Raw genomic sequence first — 26,190 nt, forward strand, 5'->3', positions numbered from 1 at the left:
GGGCAGGATAGGCAAAATTGAGAATATTCAGCATAGAGATAATTAAATCCATTAGGCGTGGAGGTCTCTCTCATTCTATGATGAATTATCAAAGTAAGATGGGGGGGGAAGGGGAGGTGTGGTAGTGTTCATGTCCATGTCAAGGGTCAGGAAGGATCTGACCCCATTATAGTGCCTATAAATTCAATCTAAAAGTCAGGATTTCTTATGGAAATGTTATCAAATCCTAAATTCTGGGAATTGTAGCAACAATAGAAAATTGCCTAAACTAGCTAATTTCCTGACACCCCTCCAAAGCAGAAAAGTGTCTTGTGAGCTCACACTCTGCTAATTTGTGGTCTGGAAAGTTTTGATTAAATAGACATTTCTTCAACCAGGTATTTACCTTCAATAGGATATTAGGGATGAAAAAAAGATAACGCTTCTAACCATAAATTTCACCCTTAGAGAAATAAATGAATACAGGAAAAGGGAAAGCAATCAACGCATCCTCCCCACCTTGGCTGGATAATGGATATTCCCTGCATGGTTATTGCTGCAAGGCACTCAATTCATCTCTTTCATGTTCCCACAAATGCATTTGTACTTCATAAAAGGAAAAGGCATCTCAGTAGACCAGAGGTTAAATTGAGTTTGAGTAATATCCCCTATTTGTATTATGATTCCCGAGCTAGTGATTGGATCTCGTTTTATTACTTGGTAGAGTCAGTGACAGTCCCCACACCCTCCCTCACTTCTGCCTCTTGGAAATTCCAAGCTTCTTTTCAGGCTCAACTCAGGTGCTTCCTTGTCCCAATTCACCCCATTGTTAGTGCTTTCCCCTTCCTGGAACTACTTTGTATTTGCTTCTCCATATCCCCAATCTCCCATCCTCCAACAGGGACAAAACCAAAAAGTTGTTTAAGGTCAGGGATGGTTTCAACTTTGTCTTGGGATCTGCAGTTCCTAGTCCTGTATTCGGCATGCCAAATCCCCATATTTACAGATGAGGAAACTGAGGCCGTGAGATGAGGGCATTGATCCAGTCCACGCAGCTGTTTTATTGTCAGAGCTGAGACTAAAACCTAGGTCTATAGGTTAGCCCAGGGTTCTTTTTGTTTACACTAAATCCAAAACACTTGGGAAATTTTACAATGCTATGTAGTGTATGTGGTGATTATTATTACCCCACATTACCTTTCTTAAAAAATATCCCCCCAAAGAAGAAAAACTTTTAATGGTATTGAATGCATTTCCCCAAAAAACAGCTGTGGAGAAAAATACCATTTTGTTTCTTTATTGAGTTGCTTTCATGGAATGAAAGCCCTTATAGAACCTCTTCATGGCTTCAATTTGAGGCAGTCTTTTTAAAAAAATTCCATCCATTTTCCCAGCAGACACACCCAAAGGCCCACTTTATTTTGTTGTTTCTCCTTCCTTTCAGAAAGGACCATGATATCAGGGTGATATCATGACTTGCACTGAATTGGATTTAAATGAGGGAGGGCTGTGCAAGGTCACCAACCTTACTCTGTCCTCCAGAACCATCTGGGTTCAGTGGTGAGAGGTATATATCAGTATGACTGGAGATGGTCCCAGATGTTTAAGGCAATTGGGGTTGACTTGCCCAGGGTCACACAGCTAATAAATGTCTGAGGTGAAATTTGAACTCAGGTCCTCCCTACCTCAGTGCCAGTGCTCTAACCACCAGGCCACTTAGCTGCCCCTAGTTTATGTTCGGCAGACATTCCATAGCACTAAAGTTACAATCAATGGAGGTAATGGGTGTTCCAAAGTAGAAAGTGTATCCTGTCTTAGCTACTGTCCAAGTCCTTAACAAATGTACATTGAAAGGAACCACGGTTAACATTCTGGAAAACCATTGGTGACAAATGCTTAAGTTTTGTGAAACTGAGTCATTGATTAAAAAATAGAATATCGAAGCTCTAGGAGACTTCAAGGATGATTCCATCCAACCCCCCCCACCTCTGTCCCCCCATTTAAAGATGTGGAAGCTCAGGGATGAAGAGACTTGTCTAAGATCCCAATGGTGGGGCTGTGACTTGGACCTATGTCTCCTTCTACTAATGCAGAGTTCTGGGCAATCAAGCAGTCAATGATATGAAAATGCGCACACGCGCACACACATACACACCACACACAGAGCATCTTTTTACCACTTTTGTATTTTTATTGTGGAACTGAGTTTGTTTCCTTTACATCAAATGGAAGAGGGGATATTGCACACGAATGTCATAAAAGCACTACATATTACTTTCACTGGAAACTAATTTTCTACATTAGATATGACTGGATAGAATAGAAGTGATGCAGGATTATAAGACGTAATACCATCCACAGCTGCAGACTGACACAAACACCATTCAGAACAAGAGAGAGGAGTGTGTGAGGTGCTTCCCAGCCCAGCTCAAGACTTTCTTCCTGAGCTCAGCAAGAGGCGGCAGTGTACGAGAGACATCTCGCCACAGCCTCCGTCAGTGGCGTTGCTGCCACTGTTCAGGCAGCCCAGTCTATAAAGCATATGTCCTCAGTACCTCTTGTCATCTGGAGAGCCAAACTACTTTAGTACAGAGAAGCTTTTTGTTTGTTTTGTTGTGTTTTCCGACTTTTCGTGGGTGCTGCCTCTTCAATTCTCTTTAGCAGAAGTTACACCAAACAAGTTGGTTTTTGTTTGTCAGTTGTTGTCGTTGTTGTTTTTAATAAATTTATAACAGGTGAATAACATAATCGCATTTAAAGAAATGCTCACCCCTAGATTGCTTTTGGTGTGTTGTTCAGTTAAGTTAAAAGATCAAAGCTTACAGTTCCTTTCAAATGTAAACAGAACTGCTTTCTGATCTACTAAATTAAAAAAAAATACTAGAACTCTCACAATATCATCACTGAGTAAGAACCTCCCAGGGACAGGTGCCTAAAATAGAGGCAAGACAGCAGTTCTAAAGTAGCACAGCAGCTTTGGGGTGCTGTGGGTTTATCGGGGGGAGCATATGGGGGTGGGTAAAACACCATTAACCAAATGATTCAATCTTAGGGAATGAGCCTTGGAAAGCTCCTAAATTGTGTAAGCTATTGGAGACACTTAAAACATTCATATACACTGTGGGATCTATGTTAAGTTAAAAAAAAATTTTAAATGTCATGGAGATGGTGTTGGAGGGAGTCAATGTATCCAGTCCCACCACAAGACTGAGAAAGCATGCATGGGGAAGAGGGTGGAAGGAAGAGCTGGTTCACATTGGAAATGGAGCGTCATCTCTAATGTTCATTCTCCATCAAATTTTGTCCAGAGTACTACCACCGAGGTCATGATTGTGAATGTTGTCATGGGGAATACGTCATTTACACTGAGTGTGCTCTGCACTCGAATATTGAATCTATGTAAGTGGAGTAATCAGTATCAAACCATGCTCCTAGAAATCTGTGCTGATTTATAGAGCTCACCATGAATGTACACAGTACATTGTGATAATTGGTGCTAAAAGAAGTGGGTAGGTCTGTAACTAGCAGATTTATTCACATGGGCAGGAAGGGCTTTGGGGCAAGAGGAGCTATCCCATTGCAAACCTTGGTTTGCTCTGTAAAACTCAGGCTGTTGCCATTATTTAGAATGGAGGTGGATAGAGGAAGCAATTATAATATTTCATAGGAAAAAGCCAGCTGACCAGTGACAGTTCTTTCCCTCTTTCTTTCTCAAATTCTGTAGCAGCAAAAAAGAAAATATACTAGAAGTGGAAAATGGACTGCTGTTTGGTCAAAATTTTATATATATATATATATATATATATATATATATATATATATATATATATATATATTTGTTTGCTTAAAAGCAAAACTAACATGAGCCAAAGCAAACATAACTGGGGGAGTCCCACCATAACTGGACCTCCTGCCAAATAAAAACCACCAAGAGTTCTCAGTTTGGCAAGAAGGTGGCAAGTTTGCTCTTCCTCCACTGAAACACACTTTGGACTCTTATCTGCATAAGACCAGCAGAATTCAGATTAATCAATTAAGCAATAAACTATTCTTCTTTCATTTCATAAGCTGTCCTATACAATAAATTCTAAGAAAATGATTATGAACTCGGTAAATTTGATTTTCTTCATAATTCATTCCCTCTGTGTGTACGTGGGTTTTTTTTTTGTTCCATAATAATTCTGAGGTTTTTTTTAAAGGATTTTGAAGAGACAGAGTAATAAATAAAGGCTGTGTTGCTAGAGACATCTAACAAAAATAGAATATTAATATTTTTTAAATTAAACATTTGAAAAACTTAATTCACAGCATTAAGTGGACTGCATGAGCCCGCAATGAAAGGGCTCTGAAGCACATTTTTTAACCCTCATAAAAGTTAGCAGTGCAAACATACACCTTATCAAACAAAAATAAACTACAATGTTAATTCTGAAATAAATAACAAACAGAAAATAAAATGAGGTCATTGTTCAGCTACTTAGTGAACCTTAGTGGAGTCTGCAGGAAACATGAGTTGGGCAGAACAGCACAATTTCTTTTAAAAAGTGTCCTTTTGAGATTTGGGAGCCCTGGTATCTCACCTGAACCTTAGCTTGACTTCCCAAATTTATATGCCAAATGGCTGCAATGGGAGAAATGATCTCTGTTTTCTAAGCTATGATTGTGTAGGAATTGGGAACTCAACTACTCTCAATTTAAAATGTGTTTTTGTTTTGTTTTGTTTTTCCAAAGAAAAAAATGCCAAAGCAAAACTTTGCTTGGGTTCTTTAAATGTATTTTGGCTCATTCATCTCATTGCTGAAGGTGTTAAAAGAAGTAAAACGTCAGATACTCGAGTGTCATACCTGTCCTGTTGCTCCCTACTCTCAAATATCACCAATACTCAAATTTAAATGTTATAGGGGTGGGGGTGGGGGGAAGGGGCATGTGACACCAAGTGGTGGGGAAAGAACCTGGCAGTTGAGGGACTTTTGTCAATATATGACTGCAAAACCAGACTTCATTCTCATCAAAACCTCAAACAACATCATTGATGGGTTTTTGTCTTACAAAAGACTTTTTTAAAAAAAATAAAATTACCTTCACCTGAAATTTTTTTCTTTGCATTTTCCTGTAAACAAAAACTTGTGTTAAAAAGTTCATCTATGAAAAGTTCACACATAGCTAAAAAAAAAATTCTTCTGTACACTTGTTCCCATAATTGCTCTGAAATTAGTTGAAAATAAAAAGCCAATGGAAAGACAAAGGAAGGTAAATACTGTACACTCGCTGAGAACCTCTGTCAACATTTGATAAGAATGGTTCACTACATTTCCCACTTCTGGTCACTGATGCCACTTCAGGCTCGATCTCGCTGTAATATAAAAGAAGCTTTCAAAAAGGCTCGTCTTGTTGGGTTGAGGGGCCGAAGCGCACTGATGTGGAGCTGGTGGTGTTCCATTGACATACGTCACTCATAGCACCAAGCTGTTGGACCAATCAGATCGGCTCCTAATACCACACATGCACACGCACACTCTTTTGATTGGTGTATCTATAATCCTACACAGATGTTTTATAAACTTGCTGTCTCATGTTAAAAAATAAGTGCATCAAGTATCTTTGTACATTCAAGTCACTTTCTAAGGCAAATTGTCTACCGTAGGTATGTACTCCCAAACTGCTTTGGTATTTTGCTTCAGTTAATTGGCTGTTGACTTGGGTGTTCACGCATGCAGGTTGAGTGATTCAGAGTGGACTAAGTGGGTGGACACTGGGAGCATGCCTTAGACCAACCTATTTGCAAGTTAAAAGAAAAGTTCGGAGAGTTCTGAATGGGGTTCCAACTACTTGTGGGTCCAGCCTAGGATTATTGTGCTATGTCAGTATGCAGACTTCAAACTAGAATAAGTAAGATGGGAAGATTTCAGGTCCCTTCAGAGTCACTTCCCTTGCTTATGTTGTGGTGGTGGTTTGTTTGTTTTCCAGCCAACTTAGTTTAGTAAGTGAAGACCATTTTTTGATAACTCAGACTCATATAAATTGAAAACTTGCTTTGTATGTGATAGTCTAAGTAAACCGCAGAAGTAAATACACCTATTGCCCGAGACAAGTGCAGACCTAATTGTTTGTTACTTTCTCCCCCTTACCCTACACCCTCTCTCCTTTTCTGAGTATCTATCTTGTCAGCACTCACTCTTTCATTGTCTTTCTCTTCTGTTCTCATTCTCTCTCTCTCTCTCTCTCTCTCTCTCTCTCTCTCTCTCTCTCTCTCTCTCTCTCTCTCTCTCAGACAATGCCTCTACGGGGGGCAGAAGTCAAGTTGGGTTTGCTAGTGCATGGTTTCCAAATGTTCAGCGGAGATGAGCCAGGATTTGTAATTTTGCAGTAATTTGAACTCTATTGCGGGAATACTGTTACTTCCCTTTAGCGATCAGCAAAAACTGAAAAATATTAGTGACTTGCATCACCATGACACAGTATAGCATTTGGCAGGTAAATAGTTCAGCAGTTGAATTGAATGGGTTAACTTTTTTAGAAAAGGTGGTTTCAAATTGAAGAATATCTGGAAACAAAGTTTAAAGGTTGTGTTGTGTTCTTTTGTTTTCGTTTTTTTTACAATTCAATCTTGCATGCGGGGAAGGATTCATCTTGCATGACAACAGTGCTGCTGCTGGCTAGAACCATGATGTTGAGGTCCTGCTGCTTCTCATGGGTCTCTTGGTACCATTCCCTCATCACTTCAGAGTCATGAGTTGGGATCAGGGTCACCTGAAGGGTGAAAGAAGACAGCTTTTAAGAGCTTTAGCAAAAAGGAATGCAGGAGAGAATAAAGTAAGTTTTGGCACCAAAAGGTTTTAAGTTCTCAAAACAAGTGAAGGGGCTTTTAAGCTCCTGTTTTCCAAGATGGTAGAGGTAGCTTCCCTTCACCCACAAAAGTCACCATTCACTCATTTGGGATATAGGAAGAGGAGGGGAAACAAAAGTTTAAAACAAACATCTCATTATAATTCTCCACTGTGGAAAAAAAGGCTTGCTATAATAAGGTAAGGTAACATTTTCAGTCCTTCCCTATTGCAACCTTAAAAACAATCCAGTTAATGGGGCTTGGCAATCTCATTCTTGTATACCCAGTGGTTAAATCTGGCTAAGACATTAACTTCAGACCAAAGGTTTGTCTGTTTTTCTTCTGATTCTAATAAATCTACAATTCTTGTTTCTTTTTTGGTTATTTGGTATGTGACAAATCCAACAGAACATAAGCCCTCTGAGGGCAGGGACTATGTTATCTTTGTATCCCAGCGTAGTAGTTACTTAATAAAGATTGATATTTGCCTTGGTCTAATTTTCAGGAAGTCCAGAAGAATATAGGCTTTTCCTTAGAAGTTCTCCTGGAGCATGTAGAAATATGATTTTGATCCACACAATAATATCCATGAATTGGAGAGAGACCAGTTTTATAAAGATGTATGGGGGCAGCTACGTGGCATAGTGGATAAAACACTGGCCTTGGATTACAGAGGACCTGAGTTCAAATCCAGCCTCAGACACTTGACACTTAACTAGTTGTGTGACCCTGGACAAGTCACTTAACCTTCATTGCCCCACAAAAAAAGATGTATGGATGTGAATATGATGTGTGTAGAAAGAAGTGGAACTTCAGAAAAAATCCTTTCCTAACATCTTTCTACCAAAGAACTAACTGTCTAACTTTCTTGGACCAAACCCTGGAGCTACCACTTCTCTCTCATTATGTTGGGGTATGGTTCTATGGATACCTTATCACTTAAGAGTTTCTGTAATTCTCATCCTATTCACTCCTCTTGGTGGGGGGAGGGGAATCCAGATTATCAGGATGTGTTTCTATAGTTACCTGCATGTTGCTTCCCCATTGAGCCTTCCCTTCCAGCAAGGAGTCCAGGACAGCTCTGCTGGGCTCTTCTGCTGCGGGGTCATTCCCACTCACCACGTAGTAGGATGACCTCACTCTCTTGAAAAATTCTACATCGACATTTTTGCTGTTGCTGTGGTTGGGAATGTAGACAAGGTCCAGATACACAGGAGGTCCTGGAGGCACAGCTGAGGACTTGGCTGTCTTGGTAGTCCCAGGTCCTTGGGTAAGTAAACACAGAATGGTATATGTCACATCAGTTTGAAATAAGCCATAGAATAATCCTACTAACCCCTCCACTCATTTATAAGGACACCCAATGGACCCATCATTCTTCCTTCCCTCCCCCCTCACCTTTAATAGATCTAGAAGGAGGTTAAGAGGTAGAGTGGTTGAGGGGGGCACAGCTATGGAGTTGGAAAGACTAGTGTCAAAGTCCTTCTTTTGACATATAGTGTATCTGTGACTCTTGGGCCAATCACTTAACCTCTTGGTTACTCCAAGAACTCTCTAAGACTGTCAGTTGCAGATGTGTTGCTGATCTATATTTATGAAGGGAATTTCTATACCAGGTGTTCTCTGTAGAAATAAAATCATAGGTCCAGATCTTCCCTCCCACCACTGACAACTTCCTCCCCCTTCCCTCATAGAACCAGGGATAGCTTGCAGTGATATAGAAAAAGCAAACATGGTTTGTGGATCATTTCAGTAAGAGAAATAAGGAAGTGGGATGGCCTCTCCATAGACATAATCCCCTATCTGGCAATAGGAGAGCTTTAAGCCTTGCATTAAGATACGAATGATGGTGTTTAGGTTTTTTTCCTTTAGCTCTTCCGTGAGGGTGGCTTCCCTTGTGCAGCCCATCTCACTGCTTGAGAAGAGCCTAGGTGATAGAGCTGAGATGTCTGGCTATCCTCCTGTCCCCAGAACCTGTTCAACATCATATGCTAATATTCATGATAAATGCTGACACTGTGTCCCCAGAGTAGTGATCTCTCCAGCAGCATTGGAAAGCTAAACTGAGTCTGGGGGAAGGAAAAACAGTGGCAGAGAGGTTTTCAGGTTCTAGGGGGAAAGGTTTTCTCTAGTCAACTAGGCCATACACATCTGAGAGAAGTGAGAAGCATCTTTTACACAGACCTCACACTCTCAATCAGAAAAGACCCAAAGTCCCAATCCAAACCAATCAAAGGGATCCCTCCTGGAAATGGCCACAGCGCTGCCTGGTTGGGGGAGCTGGCTTGTCTCGCTAGCTTGGGAAGCTGGGGCCACGGAAACCATCTTGGCGGAGGTCTTTGGCTATCTGCTTCCCCAAGGAGTTATGAACTTGCACAGCTGAGCACAAGCCTGGAAACAGACTTTTTACCAGACAAAAACTACCAAGATTTCCCAATAGTTTTCCCAGAAATCTCCGTGCAGCAGTTTCCCTAGCATCAAGACTCATCTCAAATCCTATCTTTGGCAAGTGGACTTTCTGGGTCTCCTGCCCCTTCATAGACTGTTTATATCTTATAGATTAGTTATTTATATATTGTCTCCACCATTTAAACACAAGCTCCTTGAGGGCAGGAATCTTACTTTTTGTCTTTCTTTTGTCTCTGCAGGACTTAGTAGGGTGTGTGGTGCATACCAAGCACTTAACAAATGTTTGTTAGCTGACCAAAAAAAAAAAAAAAAAGCACCCGCTCTGGCAGATTCTCACTACCTTTACCCCAGCCAATGGGCAGGCTGTGCTGTTGGGAAATAGCATCCGTGGGTACACATACAGAGAGGGCAATATACTCCCGATTATCTAACTAGGTCATTTGATGGGTATCTGAAAAGGACAGCAAACCAATTAAGGAATCTTTGGAAACCTGCTCATGGCTAGAAAGGACCAATAACAAAAGTCTGAGGTTAAACTGGGTATTTAACATTCAAGTCAGATCAGTTAAAATAAAGTGGGCAACATGCCACTGGTGAAGATAAATCACACACATACACGTGTGCACATATGGGCACACACAATTAATCCCTAAACAGAGAAATGTTTTAAGTGGTTGAAGCCTTAATAGGGGCTAGTCCCATTTCAAACATGTCTCCAAAAGTGGAAAAACAAAAACAGTGACTAATTCATTAAGCCAGTCAATTCTGTTTAAAACTCAATGGTGGCTGTTTGAGTGAAATAGTTATAATCCCTTAGTCCTGAATAGTCCCAGCCAAAGAATTTTCTTTGCAGGCCTGTCTATGCCATGACTTCATCTTCCAGTTTGGAGAATTGTTTTCAAGGAATTATTTTGTCATGTGATTAGTAAAGCCCAGGAGCCCTGACTAGATTGATGTTGTTGAAATATTCAGTGACGGCAGAGAAAATGGACAGGACGTAGGACATTTTTTTAATGTGAAGAATGCCAAAATTCTTCTTTTTTAGAAATAAATCTATTAAATGAGTGGAAAAGCACCTTCCTGCAGGATGGGCTCATTCACACCAAGTTTTCACTTAAAACTTGACCTCTGGGGGCAACTAGGTGGCGCAGTGGATAAATCACTGGCCCTGGATTCAGGAGGACCTAAGTTCAAATCCGGCCTCAGACACTTGACTCTTACTAGCTGTGTGACCCTGGACAAGTCACTTAACACCCATTGCCCTGCCCCCCCCCAAACCCCCCAAAAACCTGACCTCTGAATCATTCTTTTAAATGGCCTGAAGGTTATTGTCAAACTAGTAGCATGAGGGTTACTGGTAGCAAATTAAACATTTTTAAAGATCCACCTTAACCAATTCACTTGTCACAGTTTCTCAGGCTAAGGGGTTACTTTGGTGAGTTTCATTCATTCTGGGCTTTTTTTCAAGTGATGTTTAAATGTGGAAGACTTCAATTTCTCTCTAGGTGAATGTACAGGTCTCAATGGGATCAAGGACTATTCTGATTTGGACTGAGTCTTGAAGCTGATTCTTCATATTTTTTTTAAAGAATCATCTGTAGCATGGAACTTTCCTTTATTTAAGAGGGACCTAAACTTTAGAATTGGAAAGGTTTGCTAGATTTTTTCCCAATAAATACAGGAAATGTTATTTGTAAAGTACTTTGAATACACATTTTTGCTAATTTGCATTCATTTGTATATGCTGAGACTTTAAAATCTTGACTAAATATATGAATATACAAGGAAACATTAATGCAATCTACTGTTATTGTATTAACGTTTAATATTCAGAGCCACTAGAGGTAGTCAGGACAAGAATGCCCTTTTCAGTAAGTCAAGGTCAGTCCTGGAAACATAATACATCTGGAAAACGGGATCAAAATATGATCTATCCCCAGAAACCAGCAATATCTAGAAATTCCAATGAAGTGGGGCTCTAAACATAAAGAGCCTTCTATATTTCTACTCATAAAAGGATGCATAAAGTCTCTTCAACCACTTAAAACATTTCTCTGTTGGAAGACTCATAAACAGGGAGTTAAATCAGAAAAGTCATTATACCCGAATTTTCCTCAATCAATGCTTAGTGAATATTGGCTGGGACTCAGTTGCTATAGAAAATAGTAGATGACAAGACAATGAGTTCATAAGTTAATGAGTTGACTTTAGCCTGGTGATTCATTCACCAAAGTTCTAGCATTAAAAATATATATATATCTCTGGCCTAAAAGGCCCCTTCCTTAACGTGGTATGAAACCACTGACTTTTGGCAGGCCCTTGGACACTGTGACCTATAAACTCAAGCAGAGCCAAGATTGGGTCTAGTCAAGGTAAGCTTGGGGTGTATCAGAAGAGGATACAATGAGAAAGACCACTTAATGTGATTTTTGAGATATGTATTTTCATGAATAAATGAAAAAGCACTTATTAAATTATAAATGCGACACTAAACAGAGGGGATATAAACAGAAAAATAAAAGAATCTCTCTTCTACTCAAGGAGCTCAGATTCTAATTGGGACAATCATATTTTTGTTTTCCATGGTCAGTGGGTGTATATACATATGTGTGTGTGCGTGTATTACAGTCTAAGTCAACATTATCATAGTGATGTTTCAAAGCTATCAGTGGACAGTAATACAAGGGGAATGATTTTTTCCAAATTTTGTGTTGGACACAAAAATGCCTAGTCCTAACTCCAAACTCCAAGCCTGTTTCAGGGAATCCTGAGGCTACCCACCTTGCAGATCCAAAGTTCTAACTCTAAAGCAGTCTTGGATATCGTGGATGAGGGAGAACAAGCAGAGTGCATCAGAATGTTATGGACACAGAATCCATCATAAGCAGAGTGCATCAAAATGTTATGGACACAGAATCCATCATGGATCTCTGATGGTGCATCCCTACACTGAATTTAGTCCAGTGGGATTATGTTCAAATGAGATGCTATTTGTAAAATGCTTAGCTCAGTGCCCGGCACATAGTGGGTGCTTGATAAATGCTTGCTTTTCCCCCTCCCTCTTCCCTAGCATAGACCGAAGGACATCGAGCTGGGGCTGTTTGGACAAGAGTGAATGGGGCAAGATTTGTTTTGTAGGTGCATGTGTGGGTGTTTAGTGAGGGAGGAACAAAAACAATGAGAATATATTATAGGAAATCCAAGGGTCCTAGAGAGAGGATGTTAAGTTCTGTTGAAAATGTCATCCTTCTGCCCCAAATCAAGATTCTTGGCACAGTCCCTCTTGAGCCTTACCTGCAGTTGCAGTCTTTGCTGATTTTGAGGTTGAGGTATTGGTGGCATTCTTGGCCTCCTTATCCTTCTCCTCTACACGAGAAGCTTTGACTTCTGGTGTGGTGCTAGTCTTGGTTGTTTTTTCTACAGAGTCCTTCTTCTTTGGAGAAGTAGTTCTGGAGACCTTCTCTAAAGATTCCTTCAAGCCCCCTGGTTTGGGAGAAGCAGCAGACTGCTTAGACTTCCCATCGGCCTTTTTAACAGGGGAGGAAGACTTGGTCTTTGTACCGGGTTTCTTCGTCTTTGTCTTTTCCTTGAGGTCCTTCTTGAGAGCTTTGCCTAGATTCTGTTCGATAGCCAGGGCCTCTGGATCTACCATGGAGACATCAGGGTGGCGTGGAGAAGGACTTCGGTCTTGCATTGGGACGGGGGGTGGGTCAATGTGTTTGTATGTGACGGTTTTGTCTGTGGGAATGGTTTCAGATTCATCTTCAGAATCAATGTTGGCATCAGCTGTGATGGAAGGACACTCTTCTGTCTCCGGAGGAACATCGGAGTCTGTTTGAGATGGGGCTGATTCACTGACTGATGTGGGAGGTGTTTCATCACACTGACGCCCTTGCTGCTTTCCTCCCGGGGGTGGTGGGCCTCCTCCAGCTTGAGTGAGGGGTTTTTCATATTCCTGGGTCTGTTCTTCACTGGCAAACCATTCTAGGGGGTTTGGATTGATGAAGGAAGGTGAGAGCTCTGTCTTGGGGTGCTTATATTCACAGGAAGATACAAGACACAAATCGACATCCTGACGGGCTTGTGTGGGAGATTTCTTTTCTCCAGCAAAACACTGGTCTGATGTCTCATAAGAGTATGTAGAAGATTGGGGAGTTCTAGTAATTTTCTCAGTTGTCTCATAACAGTAGGAGGAAGACTCATGAGGCTGGCCTGTTCTCTTATGAGTTTCGTAGGAATAACTTTCAGAATCAGGAAAGCTGCTGATTTTTTCAGTAGTCTCATAGGAGTATGCAGAATCTCCTGGAGTCTGGCTGCCATCCTCAGAATCATCAAAGCCATTGCTGATGTCATCTAAGAGTCTTGTAGTCCTCTCTGTCTTTTCATGGGTGTAACCTCCTGCCTCAGAGGTCCTGGTTATCTTCTCACTTGTCTCATAGCAGTATCCACCTTCTTCAGGAGTCCTTCTGGTCGTCTCTGTAATTTCATAGGAAAACCCAGACTCGTCAGGAGCCTTGAAGGTCTTCTCAATCGTCTCATAGGAGTAGCCACTATCATGCGGAGACTTGGTAGTTCTTTCTGTCTTCTCATAGGAATAGCTGCCCAATTCAGGTGACCGAGTAGTTTTCTCATATGTCTCATACACATAGTCTTCTTCATCAGGAGACCTGGTGGTTTTCTCACTTTTCTGATAGGTATAGCTGAAGTCATCAGGTATCTTCCCCCCCTCTTGTTCTTTCTCTGTTCCAGAAGGCAGGTGGCTATTCAAGGACAGATGGTGTTGCATTGTATCAAATAACATGGAGGAATGGAAGCCATAGGGCTCAGCAGAGGAAGAACCCATTGACGCCGAAGGGGAAGGACTGCGGCAAGTGGATGTGCCTTCTTTGAATGCTGAAGTGGATTCTGAAAAACTGGGTGAATATAGAGGAGAGGACTCTCTTGGAGTCAGTGGAGAAATATCAGACTTTGGAGAAAGCTTTTCTCCTTCTAAACTTTGTACTTTTTCAGAGGCGAGTGAAGAATACAATGATATATCTCTGGGAGGAATGACATCTGAGAGAGCATCCTCTTGGAGGGGAGAAGCTACCTGTGAAGGGGTGTGTGCTGAAGAAGTGGATGGGGAAGCCTCTACCTGAGATACTGAGATGAGCTCAGAAAGATCATTATCTTGGCTATAGGATGGCTCTTCAGCTGGTGGTATCTTGTGTGAAAAACTGGACTCCTGCATGTCAGGGCTGTAATCCACTTCAGTCGGTCCATTTTCAGCTATATGGAGCATGCTCATGCCTGCTGTAGGATGATCTGGAGATTGTCTGCTAAAGTCCATTGCCAGAGATTGCTCAGGAGATTCCTGACCAAATTCAATAGACATCGATGACTGTTCAGATTTATGCTCTTGCACTGGCGTTCTGGACTTGGCTGTTTTAGGGGAGAAATCTGGTGGTGAAATGGACATTGGTCTTGGGCATTCTTCCTTAGATGGAGACATTTCAGTTTCCTGGAAAGTAGTAGGCGTTTGGACAACAGATACTGAAAGGGAGTCATCCACCTCGGTGGAGTGTGGTGAGCCAACTTCAGCATGCAGAGAAGGAGACACGTCATCAGTGGTTGGTTCTGGAAATGAACTAGTGGCGACTGAGGCTGTGGAAACTGAAGCTACACCTTCCATGTGCGAGTATGTGTCTTCTGCTACACCCTCATCAACAGGGGTTGCTGATTTATCGGAGATGGTGCCTTCAGAAATGGACATTTTGGTGTCTTCTTTAAAGGATCCAAATTGACTGATATCTATCTGTGTAGGAGAGATATCTCCTGCTAATTTCCTTTCATCCAAAGTCAGGCCTGGCTGAGAACCCATGGCTTCAAAATCCTCCATTTTCTTTTCTTGACTCAAATCTTCCTTTATTGGTCTAAATTCAGTGCTTTTCTCATCTTGTTTCTCTTGGAAAAGACCAGTGGAAGTCATTTCAGAAACGGGACTTATCTGAGATGGAGAATCTTGTTTTCCAATCTTTTCTTCAAAAGGGCTCTCAACGTGTCTGCCAGAGGGCTTGACATCAGCAGTCAGAAAAGTGTCATATGCAGATTCTGATCCAATCAATGGAGGACTGCGTAAAGGAGATAAGACTTTCTCAATTGGAGACTCAGAGTCAGGCACTGGCTCATCCATAGGGCTTATTGAGGTTTTCCCATTTTCATCTTTGGCATCATCAAATTCAAAACTTACAGGAACAGATGGTGCCTTTTCAGTAACAACTGATGGAAGATGACTGGCCTTCTCATCAGTAGGAGACTGGTAGTAAGGAGTGTGGCCAGCACTGCCAGCTACAGACTGAGATGGAGAAACAACTTCCAGTGTTTTATCCTCTGGACTTGCACAGTGTTCTTCAAGGACTTCCTGAGGCACCTCAGGAGATTTGGGAACAGCTTCAGTTTCAGCTGCGACTTTAATCTCATTGGGGGTCAGAGAAAAGTTTACACTGCGTTCTCCAAGGGGTGTTTTTGCTACTGGAGATGGAGGAGCTGGGCTCAGGGATGGACTCTTGGATGGACTAATTTTTTCATCTGAAACTGTTGATGAGGAGTCTTTGATTTCTAGCATAGCAGTGGTTTTCATGTCCCTGTCAGTGGAATGGTAAGCGTCTTGTAGAATAGACTTGCTAAATTTGTCTTCCTCCATTGAAGAAGGTGGTGAGATAGTAGATGCTGAAGCATTATAATCTTTGCCATCGGTGGCATCTGTTTTTGACCCATCAGATAATCCATTGAAAGCATCGGGAAGCTTGGGCTTGGTGTATTCTTGAGAATACAGCGAAGACTCATATTTGGTGATGTTCACAAATTCCTGGGAAGGAGATTCACTCTCCTCATTGTTAGTCTCATCACTCATCACATCTCGAGGAGTGGACATTTCATCCATGGGAGTGGGCTCACTGGAAATCTCAATGGTAGACTGTGTGTAGCCGGACGTAGCAGTGAATTCCTCAGGTTGGTCCTCTCGATTCTCCTCATCAGAAACGGTTGCCTCACTTTCTGAGCCACCGGGCAAAGTCTCATCATGAATGGAAGAAGCAGGTTCTCTGGCTGGAGACTGGGCTCCTGACTGCTTGCTTGGTGTGAGGAGTAAGCCGTATTTATCCTCAGCATCACCAGCCTCTGCTGCCTTGTCCACCACAGCCATCACATAATCTTCCTCAGCCAGATGTTTTTCCGTCTCATAGTCATCATCTCTGGCATCCTCGGTTTTTTCCTCCTCATCTAGTTCCTCCTCTGTCTCTTCAGCTTCCGCTTTCTCAATGATCTCATCCATGTCTTCTTCAGCTCGCTCGTCGCCACCTGCCAGAGATTCCCTTTTTTCTTTACCATGTCCATCTGCCTCCACCTTCATATCCTCCTCCGCTTCCTCCTCTTCATCAAGGACTCTCGCCTCCTCTGTACCACGCTTGGCACTGCTCAGAGGCGCATTTTCATCGCCGTCATAGTCAGGCTCCTCAGCTTCCTCCGTCTCTGCCTTTTCTTCATAATCTCCAGCTTCTGATGATTCTTCAAAACCCGTCCCCTCATCCTCAAACTTTTCATTGTCATCTTCCCTGTGCTTCTCCGTTGGCTCCAGCTCCTCAGGGGTCTGTTCACATTCCCCCTCCACTTCCGTTGTGGTGATGCCCTCATCGGGAGATTCGGCGGGACCTTTAATAACTTCAGTTTCTTTCTGGATGACGTAAGCTTCGACCTGTTCAGTTTCTGTCAGTTTCTCTTCATCTTCTATGAGCTCTAGCTGAGGCTTTGTCTCCTTGAGAACATCGACTTCTTCAGCTTTGAGCTCTTCAAAGTCCTTGGTCAAGTCTTCGGGGGAGGACATGAGGGATCTCTCAGCTTCGAGTTCCTTGGCAGGACCTGTTGTGGCAATTCCAGCAGCTGCTACTACAGCAGCAGCTGTTGCAGCTGTGCCGACCGCGGCTGCTGTGGTTTCGGAGACCTTGCTTTCTTTCTTAACCACCTTGATTTTCCCTTTGTCCTTTGGCTTTCCGATGGCAGCGGCCTCTTTCTTAATGGGCTCTTCCTTCTTCTGCACTTTAGGTTTCAATATGGGCTTTTTGGCTTCAGAGATAGAAGTAGATAATTTCTTTGTGTCTTTAGGAAGCTTTTTAATGTCTTTTTTGATTTCCTTTTCTTCTTTCTTAATTTCCTTTTTATCTTCCTTTTTCACCTCCTTTTTGATTTCCTTCAGTGGTGTTTCTTTCTTTACCTCCTTCTTGAGTTCTTTTTTCTCTTCTTTCTTGACTTCTTTCTTGACATCTTCCTTTTTAGGTTTCTCCTCCTTCTTGAGAGGAGTCTTTTCTTCCTTTTTAGACACCTCTTTCTTTGGCTTTTCCTTCTCTTCCTTCTTGTCTTCAGATTTTGCCTTCACTTCCTTTTTCACAATTTTGTCCTTGGTGACCTTGGGTTTGACATCTGTGGCCTGCTTTTCAGCAACCTCAGCCTTCACCACAGAATGATCTTCTTTGTTAGAAACCTCCTTTTCAGGCACTGAAGGTTTGGTTTCTGTTTTTACTGGTTTGTCTTTTTTCACGATCACTTTTTCTTTACTTTCAATTTTGGGTGCCTTTTCCACATGGTTGATTTTAGTCGTTTCAGGTGTTTCTTCTTTAGACTCCTTTCTGACTGGTTTGCTAGAGAGTGTCTTTGCAACGGGTTTGAGACTTTCCCGGCTATCTGTTCTCTGTTTCAGTTTTACTTGTTTCACTGCTGGACTAGCCACTTGGCCAGAGAGATCCTTCTGGGTGACCATGGGTTGTTTCAGGAAGTCTAAATGTTTGAGTTTTTCCAGTCCTTCTAGTATGTTATATTGGGTGCTGTTTCCAGGAAACAGGACTCGGATGATTTTCTCAGCAGGGTTTGCTGGATGCCACACGATCAAAGAGGAAACTGAGGTCAAGTAGGAAATGGGGATATCTACTTCTTGGCCATTTGGCAGGATTAGTTCAGCCTTGTCTTTGTTGGTTCCAGTCCATTGGTTCATAAAGTATTGCATCTCCTTGCTATTCTTGACTGGGTTGAGCACATACATCTCAAGTTTACCTACTCCCATTTTCTGAAAAAGAATGACGGGATCAATGGTATTGCCTACACTTCTGGAGAGAGGTTCTGGTTTCATGGACAATTTGTTTAAGTATTGGAGGGTGAAGCAAGCCTCTTCAATGCTCCTCTTCATCTTGATGTTTGGATCAGGGTTTCTCAGATTTTCAGGTACATTGAGAAACACAACTCCCAAATCAGGGGAGATCAGGTTTTTCATCCAGTCACTATTGGTGGTGGAGCCCTGAGATTGCTCCTCTTCCAGCTCAGCAATTTTCCTCTGTAGCATGCTGTTGATGCCTGGCAGGTTGTCATCTCCAATGTGGGTGAGTAGAATGGAATCCACACGGTCCAAGTGTCGAATCAGTTTCCAGAAGCAGGATTTTCTTTCTGATCCTCCATTGATAAGCATATTGAATCCATTGACAGCAAACAGTGCTGAATCGCCTCTCCCCCCTGGGAAAATGTAACAACAGGGCTTGGAGAGCTTCAGAAATCCTCCTGATGTGGGAGGCTCCAGGATGTCAAAGGGAGATGGGACTTCCACTGATTCTGACAAATACTCAGTGAACTCTGAAAGTCCTTCCATTTCGGGCAATATCGAAGCTGAGTTGAGTTTAATGTTGATGAAGTCCTGAAGGTTATGTCTGTCAAGGTTTGAGTTCTTCCAGTCCCCTTCCTCGGGACAGAAGAGGGTTAAGCTGGCTTTGTTGGCAGGATGGGTAGTACTCAGTAATTCCCCAATCTGGGATGGGGGGTGGGGGGAAAGAATAGAAAGAAGATTTAGGTGAATGCCATCAATGAATCATCATCATCTTAAATTAACAAGATACTGACACAGCACCCAACAGAATGAATGGCGGATGATAAGGTAACCTATTTTCTCCTTTTTAAATGATGAGTCATTTTACCACTAACATAAGACTTTCCCTTTGGTTCCACTGGACTTTGCAATGTAGGCCAGATCTAAGCAATAAAAGAATACACAAATTTATGTTCACTTGTTGCTATATATTTTTACAGAGAAAGCAGGCCTTCTTTCAGACTTCAGTAGGTAAGACATTATCAAATTCCACTGTCTATGGGATGAAGAGAAGCTCACTGTTCCAAAATGATGAAATTTTGGAATGAATGTGGCCCTGCAGAAAGCACAGGACTGGGACTCATAGAATCTAAATTTGAATCCTGACTCTGCCACCTCTATGAACTTGAGCAATTCACTTTTTTTCTAGGCCTCAGTTATATCTATAAAATAAAGGACTTGGACTAGCTGTTCTCCAAGGTCCCTTCCAGCTCTCAATCTATGACCTTATAAGATTTTAATTTTAAATTTTTTTTAGTCTACCAACATTTTATCTTCTCCCATGCCTCCTCCCCATTCCCACCACTCCTGTAAGATTTTTATTTTTAAGTAATTTTCCCCCAGTTTACTAGCATTTATTTTCTCTCCCCCATGGTTCCTCCCTATTCCCACCACACCTCTAAGATTTTTATTTTGCAATTATTTTTTTTTAGTTTACCAGCATTTATTTTCTTTCCCTCCCATGCCTTCTCCCTGTTCCCAACATTCCTATAAAATTTTTATGTTTTAATTAATTTTTTTTCAGTTTATAAGCATTTATTTCCTTTCTCTCCCATGCCTCCTCCCTGTTCCAACCACCACCATAGGATTTTTTTTTGGGGGGGGCAGAAAATGAGTAGTCTGCCCAGTAGAGTCTATGACTATAGTTGAATGTTCATACCTCTGCAAGTGCAAATATTGAGGCAGAAATGACTCAAGCAGTTATACAATTTTACAATTAAGTGTCCAAATTATTTCTTCCTTCATTTGCTCATGATTAAATGATCAGACACAATTCTCTCCTATTGTTTTCGGGGAAGCTGAGTGAGTGAATAAGGATGAAATCTGGCTCCAACAGTCCATATGCACTGCCTAGCTTTTCCTACACAATAGCTCCACAGTAGGCAGAGAAACAAAGAGTACAGAAAATAGATTGTGGCTTTATATAAAAAACTCACTTCTTTTCATCCAAAAGCCAGACTTATAGAAACAGGTTTGATGGACTTTGACTAGTAAGTTAGGAGTTGGGAGCCCAAGAAAGCCCAGGATTCAGCAAAATTCAGAAACCATTTCGGATATCATATCAGATTGAAAAGGAATTCTGGGTACACAATAACAAAGAAAAAAAACCATGTCCTTTGGTTTCTAGGTTTTCCAAAACAGTGCTAGTCTGAACCCTCATCTTTTCCTGAATGGAGCAGGGTTTTCCCTGGTTTATACTAGCACTGAATATCATTTTCTTAGGGTTTGTTTTATTTGATGATCATATTTGGAAAGAAGCTAAATGTAGCCACATTTAGCTTCTTTCCAAAAATGATCATGGGGAAGACAATATCTAATTTTTTCCTTCATTTGTTTCCAAAGAAATAGCTCTCTCGATATTGTAAACTCTTGATCTGGAGCCCATACAATTTTCTTTAGACGGCCACAAAGAATTAATGCTTTGCATGACTACAATGCTTTAGCCTCAGTATCTCTGTGGCTTTGACAAAAAACAGGCTGAGACCACCCAGGAGTTAGATAGTTGAGGATGCTACTTTGCCAGCATTGCATCCAATGTTGTATTCTATCTGCATAGCAATTCCCCTCCCCCAGCCTGTCAATGTGTCACAGTAATCTGCGCTGTTCAATTCTTGTAATCTAGCATCACTACCTTGGAACAAAGTTACATGCCTCTACTCCCTCTTACTGCACTTTCAAATATAAACCTAGGGTAGCCCTATCCAACTCAGTTTTACTCTGTCTCTGTCTGTCTTTGCCTCTGTCTCTCTATTTCTCTCTGACTGAGTTTTGCTATCTCACCCAGGCTGGAAATGCAGTAGCCACTCAAGGGCCTGACCCTACTGCTGATCATCAAGGAATCTTTGACTTGTACCATTTCTAAGTTAGGCCAGTGAGTCCATCCTTGGGCAGTCTGGTGGCTTCCCTACCCCTGACGCCTGAGAACTCATCTTATTGGTGCCAGATTTTGCGCAGATTTGTTATAAGTTTTACCACTACTACAGCTTTGACCGCTTAAGCTCCAGAGACCCACCAGGGGTGCATCACCATGCCTAGTTTCCAAATCTTTTTTTCTCCTTTTTTTCCTTTTTGTCCCCAAATCTCTTCTTAAAGAATTTCCCCATATGCTCAAATATTTTCTTGAATGCTTCCATACCCTCGGAGTCATTGAAACCTGGATTTCTTCTGAGGACACAGAATCACAGATTCTCAGAAATGGGAAAGATTCATGTAGTTTGTGGTCAGAAATGCAAGAAAACTGGTTTCATGATGGATAGTGCTATACTAGAAAGTAAACTAGTTTTGGAATTTGAACAGTCAGATTTGCCTCCTGGCCTCATCACTTATTCCACACTCCTACACTCCTTGAAGCCTTCTCCCAAGGTGGCCAAAACTTGCCTTCTTTCTCTTTCTTTGACTCAGATAACTAGAAAGAGGATGATATGTTGGTAGTTGAAATCCCACTGTCATTTTCAGACTATCTCACTGCTACTTTTATTTTTTTATATATTTTTTCAGAGCAATGAGGGTTAAGTGACCTGCCCAGGGTCACACAGCTAGTAAGTGTCAAGTGTCTGAGGCTGGATTTGAACCCAGGTACTCCTGAATCCAGGAACAGAGCTTTATCTACTGCACCACCTTGTTGCCCCTCACTGCTACTTTAAAAAAAAATCCATATTATTCACATTGTGAATGAAAAAAATGAAAAAAAAAGTGAAGATGAAAGTGAAATTATTCAGACAATATCAGTTCTTTCTCTGGAAGTGGATGGTATTTTTCATCACAAGTACTTTAGAATCGTCTTGGATCATTGTATTGCTGAGAAGAGATAAGCTATTTACAGTTGACCATTGAACAATATTGCTGTTACTGTACACAATGTTCCCCTGGTTCTGTTCACTTCACTTTTCATCAGTTCATACAAGTCTTATACCCTATGTCATGCCCAAGCTTGACATGTACAATTATAAATGATTATCACTCCCAACAAACCTGCTTCTCTTCAAAACTTGCCTATTTCCATCAAAACCACTAGCATTCTTCCACTCTCTTAAGATTCATAATCTTAGAATCATCAGGTACCAAACCTTGCCTTGATTATCTCCATGATGCATCTCAAAACTGAACCCTCCCCTCTACTCACACCCAAATCACTTTAGTTCAGACCCTCATCACTTCTTACCTAGATTATTGAAATGACATTCTAATTGGTTTTACCGCTGCAAATTTCTCCTTTATCTAGGCCATCCTCAATACAGCTCCATCCAGGAAGTGCAGAGCTGACCATGTCACTCCCTTACTTTACATATCCCAGTGGACCCCAATTGCCTCTAGGATCTAATATAAATCTTGCTGTTTAGCTTTAAAAGTCCTTTCAAACTTGGCTCCGATTTCTCTTTCCAGCCTCATTGTACACTGCCCCTTCTCTCCCCTTGCTGCCTATATTTTGGGATCCAGTCAAACTAGCCTCATGCTACAAAGGCACTTCATGCCTTTGTACTGGCCATATCCCCTGCCTAGAATGCCCTCCCTCCTCAACCTCTATCTAATAGAAAACCCCTCTTCTGTTTTGTCTGAGACAAAGTTCAAGTACTATCTTCTACATGAAACCTTTCTCCCCCCATGTCAGTGCTTCCCTTATTTTCTTCTCCGAACCACCTTGTGTGTCTTTGTATTTATTCTCTTTATTCTGTACATGAATCACTGCCTTCTCACACAAGAAAGTACGCTCCTATTGAAGAAAAAGGAAAGATACCCATATGTGCAAAAATATTTATGGCAAGTGCATGTGTGTTTTGGCAAAGAATTGGAAACTGAGGGGATGCCCATCAACTGGAGAATGACTGAACTAGTTGTGGCATATGATTGTGATGGAATACAATTATGCTGTAAGAAATGATGAAGGTGGGGCAGTTAGGTGGCACAGTGGATAAAGCACCAGTCTTGGATTCAGGAGCAGCTGAGTTCAAATTTGGCCTCAGATATTTGACACTTACTATCTGTGTGACCCTGGGTAAGTCACTTAACCCTCACTGCCCTGCAAAAAAAAAAAAAAAAAAAGAAAAAGAAAAGAAAAGACAGAAAGAAAAGAGGAAAAAATGATGAAGGGGATGGTTTCAGAAAAACCTGGGAAGACTTAGATGAGGTGATGCAAAGTGAAGTGCAAGGAACCAGGAGAACATTGCACATAGTAACAGCAATAATTGTTAATATGATTAACTGTGAAAGACTCTGCTACTCCAATCAATACAATGATCCATAACAATTCCAAACCACCCATGATGAAAAATGCTATCCACTTCCAGAGAGAGAACTGAAGAACTCTGAATGCATATTGAAACATATTTTTCACTATTTTTTGCTTTTTTCCACAATATGACTAATGTGGAAATGTTTTGTATGACTTCACATGTGGGTACCATATTGCTTGCCTTCTCAATGACTGGGGAGGGAGGGAAGAGAAGAGGAAGGAGGGAGAGAATGTGGAACTAAAAATAAGATTAAAAAAAGGAAGTAATCTCCTTGAGAGTAGGAATGATTCCATTGTTTTTATTTGTATCCTCAGTGCCTAGCACATAGTAGATGATTAATAAATGTTGATTGATTGGTCGATCTCATGATCAGCCACTCAGATTCAACAGCCACTGTCTTAGAATTTCTAATTTCTTATACCTTCTGTCACCCTTGGCTTGTTAATCCTCAAGCCTGGGAAATTCCAACCTGCTTCCAGGCTGGTACACATTGCTGGGGAGTCATATAATTGTGCTGATTTCTTCCCTTATAAATGAATGCCATCTAACCTCATCTGAGCCCTTAATGCTGCTTTGCAATTATTCACTAAAATAGGGAATCAATAAGAGTTGAACCGGCCATTTACTTCTTATCGATTCCTCATCTCAACCCCCACAGTGAATGACTGTTCCAAACTTTTTCTTTTGTCCTCAAGGTACCAATCCCATCTCATATATAATCTAATAGCAGGTGATCTCACCTTTTACTTCACTAAGAATATCAAGGCTATCTGACAGGAGCTCCCTCAACTCTGTTCCTTCATAATTTAAAAACTCAGCTCTTCATAAAGTCTTTTATTTTCCCCTGAGTCAGAAGAAGAGGCATCCTAAATCTTTGCCAAAGCTAACACCTCCATCTGTGCCCTTGATCTTATCCCTTCCTGATGGCTTCAGGACATCAGTACATGAATCAATGAATCATGGTGTCTGTCTGTCTCTCTCTTTCTCCCTTCCTCCCTCTCCAACTCCATCCTCTCCTCTAGGTTTCTTCTTTTTATAATTGTGTAGGTTTCCTCCATCTGAAAGAAAACAATCCTCTCAACCCTTATACCCTCTTGAACCACTGTACCATCTCTCTCCTCTTTTTTGCTAAACCTCATGAAAAATATCTTTAAGCAAAATATCTTCACTTGCTCACCACCTACTTACCCCACGAGTCCCTTGAAATCTGGATTCTATCCCCACAACTCTGCCATTGTTATCTCATTGTTCACCAAGGAACTCAATACCAAATCCAGTGGTCTTTTCTCAGGCCTCATCCTCTTTGACCTTACTGTGGCATTTTAGTCAGTCAATTTGCATTTACTAATGGCCTTCCATGTGCCAGACACTATGCTAAGGCCTGATACAAAGAAAAACAAAAAACAGTTGGTACTCTCAAGAAGCTTACAGTCTAATTGGAAAGATGACAATGCAAAGAATCATGTACAAATAAGATGTTTAAAGGATAAATTGGAAATGATTGGGGGGAGGGGCAGCTAGGTGGTGCAGCGGATAAAACACCAGCCCTGGATTCAGGAGGACCTGAGTTCAAATCCGCCCTCAGATACTTGACACTTACTAGCTGTGTGACCCTGGGCAAGTCACTTAACCCTCATTTCCCCACAAAAAAAATGGAAGTAATGAACAGAGGGTAGGTATTAGTATTATGGGAGATCAGGAAAGGCTTCCTGTAGAAGATGAAACTTTAGCTGGAACTTGGAGGCTAGGGAGGGCAGAAGATGGAGATAAGGAAGGGAGACAGTTCCAAGCATGGGGACAGTCAGCCCTTCTCTCTTTCCACATTATCTTCCTTGGCAAATCATCTACTTCCATGGCTTCAAATATCACCTCTACATGGATGGCTTCAAATCTAGACTTCTAGTCTTGACCTCTCTCATGAGTTTCAGGCCAAGATTTTCAGCTACTCCTCTGGGTATACAACCAATATACTCCCAGATACTTCCTTTAGGTATCCAACCAATACCTCAAACTCAATATCCAAAAGATGTTAGCTTTTTCCCTTTAAAGGGAAAATTATCTACTCCTCCCCTCAATTTTCTGATTTTTCAGTTAATATTATAAATAATCATCATTCACCTAGTCACTCAAGCTACCTACTTGCCCTGGTAACATATAATTAAGGAAACGATGCTATGTCACAACACTAAGAAGTTGTTAGCTATTGAATTATTGCTCTACTTCCATTTCATCTATATCCCCTAGTCTCTGATAATAAGGTGTCCTTCTCCTTACCAAGACCAACTCCTATCCATATGAAAATCTTCAAAGACCAAAGTAGTAAGATCCCTCCACAATCTATTCCAAAGACAATAACCATTAAATACATTTCTCTGTTTTTTATAATCTATAACCTTTCATTCTGAGTCTGGATTCTTTTTTTACTTTCTCTTGCTGCTATCCCAGTTTCCTATGAAATTAATAAATTTAGGACCCTCAGATTTAAAGCTGGAAAGGACCTTAGCTATCATCTAGCCCAACTTACTCATTTCCATTTGAGGAAACTCAAATGGAGGGAGGGAATATGTGACTTGTCTAAGGTCATA

General features: G+C 41.3%; 1 protein-coding gene across 1 annotated transcript in view; it reads right to left on the bottom strand.

Moving 5' to 3' along the window:
* Nucleotides 1-2,147: 2,147 nt before the first annotated feature.
* Nucleotides 2,148-26,190, bottom strand: part of MAP1B (microtubule associated protein 1B) — a 122,513-nt gene continuing 98,470 nt past the window's right edge. Inside the window, exons 5-7 of the mRNA XM_043972093.1 lie at nucleotides 12,509-19,037; nucleotides 7,832-8,070; nucleotides 2,148-6,729 (exon numbers count right to left, since the gene is read on the bottom strand). Of these exons, the coding sequence (XP_043828028.1) occupies nucleotides 6,574-6,729; nucleotides 7,832-8,070; nucleotides 12,509-19,037 (6,924 nt within the window). The 3' untranslated portion in view covers nucleotides 2,148-6,573. The remainder of the gene's footprint in view (nucleotides 6,730-7,831; nucleotides 8,071-12,508; nucleotides 19,038-26,190) is intronic.

This window comes from Dromiciops gliroides, chromosome 1, assembly GCF_019393635.1.
Source record: "Dromiciops gliroides isolate mDroGli1 chromosome 1, mDroGli1.pri, whole genome shotgun sequence".
NCBI classification, from domain to species: Eukaryota; Metazoa; Chordata; class Mammalia; order Microbiotheria; family Microbiotheriidae; genus Dromiciops; species Dromiciops gliroides.